The sequence below is a fragment of the Paramacrobiotus metropolitanus genome, unplaced genomic scaffold (genome assembly GCF_019649055.1).
Source record: "Paramacrobiotus metropolitanus isolate TYO unplaced genomic scaffold, Prichtersi_v1.0 Parri_scaffold0000071, whole genome shotgun sequence".
In the NCBI taxonomy this organism is placed as follows: Eukaryota; Metazoa; Tardigrada; class Eutardigrada; order Parachela; family Macrobiotidae; genus Paramacrobiotus; species Paramacrobiotus metropolitanus.
Window position 1 is genome coordinate 539592 of NW_026570291.1, and position 11275 is coordinate 550866.

At 41.0% G+C, this 11275-nt stretch overlaps 1 protein-coding gene across 2 annotated transcripts; it reads right to left on the minus strand.

Annotated features, from left to right (window-relative positions):
* Positions 1-3934: 3934 nt before the first annotated feature.
* On the minus strand, positions 3935-9104 carry LOC129594758 (annexin A6-like). 2 transcript variants are annotated; one of them, XM_055491549.1, is made up of 20 exons: positions 8965-9104; positions 8641-8887; positions 8377-8585; positions 8242-8298; positions 8124-8157; positions 7977-8056; positions 7842-7913; positions 7657-7761; positions 6639-6714; positions 6449-6555; positions 6063-6380; positions 5835-5916; positions 5355-5449; positions 5109-5279; positions 4991-5024; positions 4843-4928; positions 4598-4765; positions 4446-4521; positions 4256-4362; positions 3935-4166 (listed from the first exon to the last, which is right to left on the minus strand). In XM_055491549.1, exons 2-20 carry the CDS (start codon positions 8726-8728, stop codon positions 4041-4043), a joined length of 2091 nt encoding a protein of 696 aa, XP_055347524.1. In that variant the 5' UTR covers positions 8729-8887; positions 8965-9104; the 3' UTR covers positions 3935-4040. The 2 variants fall into 2 exon arrangements, with proteins under 2 accessions (XP_055347524.1, XP_055347523.1); XM_055491548.1 differs by lacking the exon at positions 8965-9104 and having other exon boundaries at positions 8641-8909.
* Positions 9105-11275: the final 2171 nt, after the last annotated feature.

Below are 11275 nucleotides of genomic sequence, written 5' to 3' on the forward strand. Positions count from 1 at the left end.
CATTCTTGCATTTATGTTCATCACAGCATATAAGTAAACCAGTTCCAAGATGCCGGTCGACTATGAGCGTTATCATTCTACTCATGAGGAATCGCGGATTCTTGCACATCTCCAACTCCTACTCCAGGAATGCATATCTCCAACTTTTGTGCTATCCTTGATTTTCTCCGGTTGTGTGAAAAGGGCGGAGTTTTAAAAAACGCACTTTAATGAAAGCGTCATGTCACGTATTGAAGCACCGGTTTTATTGGGCTTCTGTGTACTGGCCGAATAGATACTAAATATAATAATCAAGAACACTACAGAATATTCCATCCAGTACAGGTCACAAATATGTAAATGTTGCTACGCGCAAGGGCGCGTAGCCACTGCACTACATTACACGTCACTTGCTGTTGCGCCATCGGTCAGGCAAACACAAACGCACAGAGCGCGAGCGCTGTCCAGCATAAAAGAATAAAATTGTGACCTTTTCCATGGAAAATTACATAAATAACGAACTGGCTTATAAGTAACAGCGGTGGGTTTTCTTGGCTGCTTATAGTCGTTTAAATCAGAAATGGTTTGCCTAATTAGGATAACAAAGTGAGCACGCGGTACATTCCATCTACACGAGAGGAATTTTTTGAGAATGGAATGGCGATCCATCGTTACTCTGGTGGCGGTGTATCCAGGTAGCCTGATACAGAATTGCAGCTGCTGATCGAACATGTGACACCATCCAAACCGAATGTGCAATCAGCTGTCGAAATGCTGTGAACGGTATACAAACCAGCTGGATTGGACATTTTAGGGTTGGCTCAAAGACCTGCAGTTATACGAGTAGTAAGGAAACCTAATCGCTTTTGATAGCTTTTTGTCCATATTGAGTTGTGTCGAAGATAAAACGCGACATCAACTCGGAAGTTCCGCAGGGCAAAACCATGTCCTTAGAATTCTCCTATCGAGCGTGCGCTTTGTTAAACTTACGAATTTGTAGCGGTTATCCATTGCCCAGCGATAACGCTACCAGTAACTTTACTGGTAGTTTTAAAGGTAATTTTACTAGTAACCAGTCAGTTCTGACAGCGAGCGTGTCGGAAAATACCCCCTACACTTTTGAGAGTCCACCTGGTTCTGGATGCTTCTGTGGTATATCTATTACGCTTTTGTCCATCCTTGCTCAAAACTATCATTTTCGGTAAGGATATTGGAATTACCTCTTCTGTTTTTAACTAGTTCAATTAAAATTTGTGATTTTCAGTCTGAAGCTTGTTCCGGATTCTGTAAATGTGGTTTTCGAAACGCAGGACAGATACAAATACTACGGTGCTCTTGCCGACGTTTTACTGGGAGGAGTGAATATCAGCACCGTACCGCTCTCGATTAACGCACCCCGGAGCCATCATTTTGGTTTAGTACGAAGCTTTATCGTGCGCGATTACCAGATTGCCATTCACCAAAGATGGCTAGTGGAATCCGGGATGATTGGAGGTTCCGTGATGCGAGCGCTTTTTCAACAGTCTGCCCGCGAAGCGTGGCTGGGGTTATTAGTTGCGGGCATCTGCTTATTGGTCGCTTTTCTTGTCACCCATGCAGCCCAAAGAGATAACGCGATGCGCCGTTCCACAGCGCCAAAACCGCTTATGCATCATCATGGGATCTGGGCGGTCAAAGCGTTTTTCCGTGCAGTGTTGAATATTACTGGAATTTTCCTCAATCAGCGTATGTTTACAGTTTACTTTTGAATCAGACTATTCTAGTAAGCACAATGTATTTCTCGCTGATCTCGCTTCACATTTGGAACCTTTAGACCGCTCCTGAAAACTAAGAAGGCGTTTTACATTTGGCTAACCGATTACCTCTAGTTTTGTACAGTCTGCAGTCTGCACTACATACTCTGTGTAATGTGTTCGATGTTTTACAGAGGACTTTAATCATCCGAAAATGTTTATCGGGAGCTACGTAGCTATATTGCTATGGTTGTTTTATTGTTTCTTCGCAAACGAGGCGATGAAGGCTGGTCTGAGTTCGGGATTGGCCGGTTCCTTGCTAAAGCCGCCTTTTGATACAGTATCTGGTTGTAAGGAAAATGGTTTCCAAATACTGATCCAAGAAGGGACTACACAACTTGGCTTGATGGTTAGCACGCTTGACATGCATATAAAGTTTAAATAGCATGCAGTGGTTCAGTTTTTTGTCGCTTTTCATTGGTGGAAAAATATTCCATTCTTGTAGAATACAATCATACAGACGTACAAAATGCATACGTACCTACATAGGTACATTCATTCTTGCACCCCAACTTATTGTTAGCATGCACTTGCACGCCTTGAAATTTCAGCAGGAATTTGTTCTAGAATCGAAGCGAACTGATAGACCTGATGCCGACAGTCCTAAAGTACAATGCCAGTCCGTCCCACGATGTCTTCCTGGAATATGCAGCTAATGTTTCACAGATTAAGCGAATTGGCATCCTATGCAGTATGAAAGAAATGCCCAACTGCCAAAAAGCCGGTTTTGTTGCGGCATTACAACTGGGACTGTTCAACTTTGTTGGTTTGTTTCAAATGCATCCTCAGTCACATCTGGTTTCGAAGTTTTCGGATATGTATGACTCATGCGCAACAGAAATCAAGAATTCCACTACTCTAGACAACATTACTTGCATACAGTATTTTTTGCTGGTTAGGCTGGAACGGATGGATAAAACAGGAGCACTGAAACGCATTATCAATATTCACACCGGTATTGATTTTATGGCTAACAACGTCCCAAGGACCCCGCAAAAGACCCCATCAAGAAAGGACAGAAACAAGCGCGGTCTGCCGTTGTCAGCATACCGTATCAGCGTACATTACCATCTTGGAATTTGCGGAGCGGCTGCAATTATATTTTTTGTTGAAATAGTTTTTGACAGACTGAAACTTTTCGCTTCCAGATTAAGTGGTTTTTCGTTTTCGCCGATGCCCTGCTAGTAACCCAGCGCGAAAAACCTGTTTTTTTAAAACTTTTTCCTAAGTCAACTATTTTTTATTTTGAAAGTTAGAGTAGATTTGGTGCTAGTTACAACTGAAATCCACTGGTTAAAAAGTAATCTGCAAAAAAAGGAAAGAAAGTACTTCGCTGTTTCTCAACCTGACTTAAATTTTGGTACGTATTTTCTACGTACAAGATTTCTGATAATTACGCCTGTGATTGGCCGGGGATTGGCAGTGATCTGGTGTTTTTCGCTTCTGATAATCGTAATCCTAGTTGATTTTGTGACCGTGCATCCTTATCCAGCCTATACTGTCGGTAGCTCCCTCGAAGCGGTGAATCGGTAATTCGAGTTGAGATGCTTTAATACCGTCAGGAACAGAACAGATAGTAACTAAAAATTTCCCTGAAAATTTAAGTTTTACGAACTGTGCCATATTAAAGTGAACGGCTGACTTGCGAGTTAAAATTACTAACCTATCTCGTGCACCAAGATGTCAGTACAACTCTGTATAAGTGCACAGTGCGCATTCCGAATGACCTTGCAGCAAGTATTGTAACCACTAAGTACAAAAAATATTGTTTTTGCAAGTGCGCGTTTGAGGATATTGTAAGTATACCCGACGGATATGTCAATAAGTGCAATAGTAAGTTCAGAAGGTCAGACATATATTATATTTGTGCTTAATTAACATACGTAGCAAACCGAGCAACAGTACACGTACGATAACTTGAAAGGGGTCAAACGGGTGAGGTAATGGCAGTTTTGTTGCAGTGTGCAAAATGCTGTTGTTTCACAAGAAAATTACTTATAACGCGGTAGCCAATTGGCGGTCTAGCAAATATTCGATTAGTCAATAATTTTCTGATTATCGTAAACGGTAATTGAACTGGTTTTACTTCAAGTCCATATTAGATCCTTTCCAGTTTGCTACCAGTTACCAACATAAAATATTTTGTAACCCATTGTGCTGTTTATCAAAAGTGTTAACTGGACCTCTTCCGATGGCTTGTTTGGTCTTTTTATTTCTGTACATCTCACGACCAAAGAGATAAGATTGCTTCTAGTAATACACACTTCATCATTTATCCAAAACGATTCCTGACATGAGTCGGAACGGTTTATTATCCAGCAGGGGACGGAGATCGTCGAGTAAGGTGATGTTATAAAATCCTTGATAGGCCGCTTTTATTTCAACTAAATCAATCTGCGAAAGCGAAGTTGACAAAATTATTATCTTGGATACTGCTTTGTACTGTATATTAGACCTAGGTGCAAAGCTGAATTAAAGCTTACCTCAGATCGAGATACGATCAAGCGTATTAAATTCCGCACATCATTATTCTGTATGTATTCATTGAGGCAGTATGCAAAGAAGCTGACTCGATCCTCCACGCACAATACTAATAAACATAAAATAGACATAAGAGTATACAGTTGGCTTAATTTTATATACGCTTCCACTGTTGTGTTTTTAAATTCCAACCTAACAAACGCAAGGCTTCGGCAAATTCTGTGGAAAAGAGTGGTTCTAGCGCGGTAAGAACATCAATTCCGGCGAACTGTATAAAGAAAAAATCCTTGATAAAAACTTAAATTGGAGAAAAAACTAATGTTCAAAAAGTCTGATTTACTAACCTTGCGAAATGTTCGAAACGTCTCTCTTAGCTGTTCTCGGCTGCGTGCCGTTAATGTTTGTACAAAGTAGTCAATATCCGGCGAATCGCGGTAAAACTGCTGGTACATTTCCCGGGCATCGGTTTCCGCTGCCATTCGATCCACATTCCATCCGACCACACGTTTGGCCTACAATACGGCTTTTATCAAACAGTGGAACTCAATAGGCCCCGTGTTTGGCCGACGCTGGTTGCAATTTCCTTTACCTCTGCCAATTCACACAGTAAGAGCACAACATCGATGTTTCTCGTCAGCTGTTTGGCCAGATCAGCCGACAGGCGGACTCCATATTCTGTAAAGCGCATAAATCAAGGAACCGCTCTTGAAAAAGCAAAGCGATCTAAAAGCACTAACTTTTTTTATATTGCTGATCAATAGCTTTGAGCTCCTGTAAGCATAACATCAAAGATTATAAGCGTTATGTAAGGTGCGGTTATGCAACATATCCATCTACCGTAGATATTTTACCTACCTTGACGGTCTTACTGCAGAGGATCTCCAGTAAGGCAAAGCTGGTCTCGTTTCCGGTTTCGATTAGCTCGTGCAGAAAGGTGGCATCGAATTCATCCGGCCGCAGAAGGAGAGCGGCCATGAAGTAATCCAGTTCATCCCCGACCGTCTCCATTACATCATCGATCAGGACCTAACCGTTGTGTAAATAGAGCGTGTACGTGACCTTAACGAGGAGGGCTGATTTGAGGAAGTAAGTGGTACTTACCGCATCAAAGACTTCGGTATACACCGATTTCAGTACTTGACGCTGATGATTGGTCTTGGAAGAAATTAGATAAATTAATGGAAGATCATTGGTAGCTACGAAAATATTGAACATAAACAGTACGACAATCAGGTTGCTGGCAATGCTGAATCTGGATATTTGAAGCATGCTAAAACCATCATTACAAAATACAGACGAACTCAAAATTGTCACGTTCAGTTCAGCTATTTAGGCCTTAGCGAACACAGTTACGTGACGGTCAAGCTCTATAATTTTAGCGCTGTCAAGCTGAACTGCCTTATATGTATAATCTTTGCCTGTTTTCTGTTTAGCTTGATTACGATTTTAATAAAACTCAACCATTCAGAATGTTTACGAGGGCATAATTTTCAACAGTCTGTCGCTAGCAGGAATATTTGTGCAGGAAATAAATAAAGCAAACTCCAAAAAGCATTTAGATGTGAAAACACATTTACGTACCGTAATGCTGCATTGCAATCCGAAAATCATGGATATCCCGGTACGGGTCAAAGGTTTTTAAAGGAGAAACGGTGCCGTGTGTCTGCAAATGATGGCTATATATATATTAATATTGGGCTCTTAGCATACTCGAATAAATTTTGTAAAACCAAGTTATTTCTACAAGGTCATGCGTTTGAAGATTTCGAATTAATTTGTTTGGCCTTGTTTAGCCAAATGATCACTTACAAAAAATTTGTATTTATTAGGATGGCCAGAACCCTCTCGATCGGATCCATGGTCGTTGCCGTTACTGCTGTTCTGCGAAGAGGAGCCGCTGGGTCGTGAAAACGGTGCAGTTAAGGTGCCGTTCTGTGTGAGTTTTCCTGGCTTGAGCGTGGCACCGTTCTCCGTCGGCGTCTTCTTCGGGACATCCTTCTGACGGCCCGCTACCACCCGCTTCATAACGTCAAACAGCGGTAATTCCACTACGGATCCAAGGTCATCAAAAAAGTCCCGCTCATATTTGTCGTTATAATACGAAACAATTTCGGCAACATTGGCTTGCTATAAAATATTCGAAATTAAATAGTTTATCTTACAGTAAACGTTTGCTGAAACGCAAATCCACTTGCTTCGATCACATTGACGAAAATCCTAACCAACTCTTCCACATTGCCATCGAGAAAGCATTGCATCAACTTTTTCGCGAAGACATGTTGCGTGCTACTGATCACGAAGTCTGTAAAAGTTGGAAATATTGCATCTGAGGCTCTGAGCATACATCCATTTTCCCGACGCGATTCAATAACCATCCATTCTTACCGAACGTTTCCATACAGCCGAGAAAGGCGTGGCTGCACTCCGCTTCAATGGCATCGAGAAAGTTCTCCCCGGTCACCTGCATCATATAGGTGTATACAGAGTACATGCATGCAAATTCCGTCAATTATATTGTATTATGGCTATTATGCGATTGTTATTTGTTGCTCGGCGTAAGCGAGGCAGGTTGTCAATGCAGATTTGCTACTCGTACTGCTGCCACCAAGGGGCAGGCTGGCCCTAGCAAAAACGCATCGAGGATTTATTGGTACAGCAGCTGTATTGATTTGAGCGTCCATATCCAGTGCACTCAGCCGCCGGAAACGTTCAAGTAAAAATGCGTATTAGGCGGATAATTTCCTGTTTGCGTAGGAGGCATTCTCATGTCGTCTAACAAGAACTGATTACGAATTCCGCTAGCTATCGTGCCGTCTGCGGACTGTTGACTGGCTAAGATTGTCACAAAGTGGATGGAAATTGCTTAAGTAAACTGCATTTTCTCGAAAACGATTTCAGAGCTTTTAAGGAAACTTTTGAAAAGATATCATTGGTTTCCGCTATTATACAACGAGTCATGCTTAGTCTGCACCAGTACAGAACGGCTCTGCTTTATGACTTATACACAGCCAATTAACGTTGTCCTTCAAAAGAGTTTTTCGGAGTTCAACTGGGGAAGGTTTTTTCAACCAGAAAGATAATAAAATTCATATTATCTTTCCGGTACATTGTGAATTCTACATTGCAGAATTCATAATTCAAAAATCAATAAACTTTATAATGTTGGATTAAACAATAGTATCACTGAAAAATAATCCAGCATTTTTCACATTTCAGGCAGAAAACATTCAACATTTTCTTCGTGTGCTGTAAGTATTATTCATTATTGTTTACTTGACCATAGCCTAATTACCGCCTGCAGACCGAATCCGAAAGGGATTTTCGAACCACGATATAAAACGGGCCAACTTCCTACCGGCTTTTGGAAGCGTTCAAAAGTAAGTCAATTAATCAAGATCCTTACCTCTTCAAAATCATAAATGACATCGCGAATATATGCATGAGAACGTGACTGCAGTAATTGATGCAGCTTTCCATCACGTGACGTCCAGCGTGTTGTCTTGGGGGCCTGTATATGCGTGAGCTCATTACTAGAGGGATGCATCTGCCTGCCCGCAGCGATTATCATTCATCTGCTAATTTACGTACTTTGGCTAACAGCAAAGCGTCTTTCCTAATGTTGGTCTCATTGGGGGCGTATCCGTTTTCATTAAATTCGCCCTAAAAATGTGGGATTCTTCCATAACGATCGTTTTACATGACTTCCAGTCACAACAAACCCACTTTGCATATTCCCAAGAGAAGCGTCTTGACTGCTTCGTCATCAACTTCTCCTAGCTCTTCCGCAATGGAAATATCTTGACCTTGTGGAAAAAACCAAAATAACCAGTGAAATTACCGGTTTTTTGTGCATATTATCGATGAGCTTACTTTTGTTGTATTCAGTGGAAACGATCGCCAATGCCTGATATGAAAAAAATTCCAGTGGATAATTGTTTTGATAATTTATATTGTGTATGCAACAGTCTAAGTAGCGCACAGCACTTACGATGTTTGTTCGCAGGCAGAAAAACTCCACTAACTCTCGGTAGTAAGAATTCACATTCTATCGGCAAAAGATATAAATCAAAAATCAATACGTCGCTGGGCTTTCGTTTGAAAACCGTAAGTTAAATTTTCTCACCTGAAAATACAAGCTTAACTCTTGCACATCGGCGAGAATTCTGTCCGTTAATAATTCCTTAATGAACACATGGAGCGACGGTTCTGATGAAGCTTGTAATTCTTGCAAAAGATCTCTCCCTGCCAATTCCCGATATTCCCGGCAGGTTTCCAACCGTTGTGGCCATTTCATATTGCTCAGCCTTTCCAGTACACCTTCCATTGTCTCTTCTGCAAAATGAAAGATTCGTCGCAAGAAGGCATGGATATATAATATTCCACATACTGTCAGCATAATTCTGAATATTTTCTCGGATTTGTGCTGCTTCCTGCTTCGCGACGAACGGTTCCAGTTTTCGCTTAGATTTGGACATTTCAAAGTTTTGGCATGCGTTATATTCCGCAGTAAAAAAATGGTCGGTCGGAAAATGGTCAGAATGAACGTTACTCAAGAGGATTATGATTGTAAAGCAATAGATTTTTTCGATCGGCCCAAAGAATAATTGGGGAAAAGACTGTTCGTTCACCTACAACTACAAGAACAGATATCGAAGATTGAACTATTAGAATTAGGTATGGATGTACTACGTGCTACAACGCTCGATCTCACCTGGCTGCTGGCTCCGTGGTGTGCATGTTGATGTTGATTATCGATTGGAATAGGCTGCACGCGCCTAATTCCACCTGTGCATGCACCATCGTTTTGTGCTGCAGCGGAAGGTTGCATTAGGGAAAAATCAATAGATTGTCGTGTTTACGACTCCGTTTGGCCACCGTAGACAGAAGAGCGCACTGGATCTAAAGGTTTTTTTAGTGCCGGCGACGCCCCGAGCTGGCTCATTTATTACGCAACTTTCACATAACATACTTTCAGAATCTGAGCTACACAAGACTATACACAAGACTAAGTCCACATCTGTTTACTCATCATTTTGGAATCGGCTGTTTTATTCACAGAAAACGCAGCTGTGCATCAAAATGGGACTATGTCTACTCTAAGCCTTTATATTCTGTAGACCAGTGCTCATACCTCTGACATGTTGCACGTTGACTGCAAAGAACAATAATTTTACTTTTTATTATACGAGTACTGGTTTGCAATCTTGTTTCACTATACTGTACTATACATTTGCGACAGCATTAATACGCTGTCGCAGATGTATAGTCGCTGTCGCATTTGTTTAGTACATTACATAGTACATTATAAACGTATGGTACATTTTAGAGTACATTATAAGCAATTTTTTTCGTGGGTTAATACCAAAGTCTTGATTTATGGAAGCTAGATAGTTAAATACTGAAGAATCCGCTGAAATCTAACTTCGATAGTCTGCGCCCTTGTAGGTTCGACAAGTAAAACTTTCATGCTTCCGACTGCGCGGCGCTACCCTGATCATCAGAGCACGACAGCTTTTCTAAAATTTGAGCAACAAATTCATAAAGCCTTTGTAAACTAATGTACTGTAGGTGCTAGCGCACGCATTTACTCTTTATTCACCTGTGGTACAAAGTATTATACAATAACTGTAAACCTCACAATTTTTGCAAAATCAAAATTTCTTTAAACTTTTCTGCTCCTTCCCTCGTTCCCAAAACTGTACTAAACAGTATGTACGCATTTAAAAACGTAGTAGTTTAAAAAAAAACATGTGTTTCAGATAAACCATTAATGATTTTATCAAACTTCAGCACTGTGATAGTGTGACATACCGTCACATACGTACAAGTTGACGGTCAACCAGATTTCTAAATCTGTTACAGTTACAATAAAGATAAAAGGTGGTGCACTAGCTGCAAATTAATTTGTTGTCTGCATTCATGTTGCTTTTCCGCAAGAGCAGCAGTTAGATAAATACTGGTATGTAAATAAACAGCCATCAAGTCACGAAATTTTGCTAGTGCAGTGTCATTTTTATCGATTTGCCACGTATAATACCAAGTTGCCCCACAATTCTAAGCGAAAGTGACCTTGCAAATGTATTTATTAAGTCCCGCAAGCACCTTTCAATGGAATATTTAAGCACGACTAGCGCGCCCGCGCACTCCAGTTTCGCACTTTTACCTGCGTGTTTACTGTAGTCACATTTCTCAAAGACCAGATACCCGAGTACGTACAACCATTCAGACCAGATTGTAATCTGTTGACGTTTTGCAATTGTCCTGTATGTATGTATGCATTATGAAACCGTTTAAAATTGCATGCATTCGGCCCATATTCTGCAACGCGACAGGTATTATTTCATTAAAAGAATTACAAATACGGGTATCGCGGTGTAAGAAGATACGCTTTTCTGGATTTATAAGAAATCCGAATTTGTTCTTTAAGAAGTTTTGCGGACGTTTGGTCATTGTTGGCTTCATGCTAATTTTACATCGGTTCGAATTCGAAAAGCGATACAACCGCCTCATATTTGCACGTAATATTATCTGAACGCTACTCAGCCGAATGGCTGACGACGTAATAACTGAGCAGAATTTTTAGTGCATCAAAAATCCGGTCTTTTGAAATTCGAAAATTGTCCAAGTGGATTGTGGATTCTGCTGTGCTACTGCTGTCTACAGTAGCGCCTGGACAAGTAGATACCGTGTAGAAGAGAGTGCAGTCGTCGTGGTTTTGTTTGCGGTGATCTTTATTTTTGCCGGTTTTACGGGATAAAAGCAAAGAGAATAAACAATTCTATCCCGATGCCTTGCAACTCTACAAACGTCTCTAGCGACCAGAGTGGATCCTCACCAGATGGTCCACAATGGAACGGGTCGACTATATTTGAAACCATCGTTGTCGTACTGGCGTTTATTCTAAACACTGCGGTTTTCATGGTCTTTGTGCGATACAGTCATCTGCGGACTTCATTCACCCTGAACATCATGGCTCTACTGGCATCCAACGTTATTCTCGCTGTCTTCATGTATCCACTGGA

What these genes read in the sequence shown, in the direction of transcription:
- LOC129594758 (XM_055491549.1), bottom strand. Translation starts at nt 8,728, where the DNA reads ATGTCCAAATCTAAGCGAAAACTGGAACCGTTCGTCGCGAAGCAGGAA. An exon ending in TTCCACTGAATACAACAAAA is followed by an intron (nt 8,057 to 8,123) that starts GTAAGCTCATCG and finishes TTTTTCCACAAG; the next exon opens with GTCAAGATATTTCCATTGCG. An exon ending in TGATCGTATCTCGATCTGAG is followed by an intron (nt 4,167 to 4,255) that starts GTAAGCTTTAAT and finishes TCGCTTTCGCAG; the next exon opens with ATTGATTTAGTTGAAATAAA.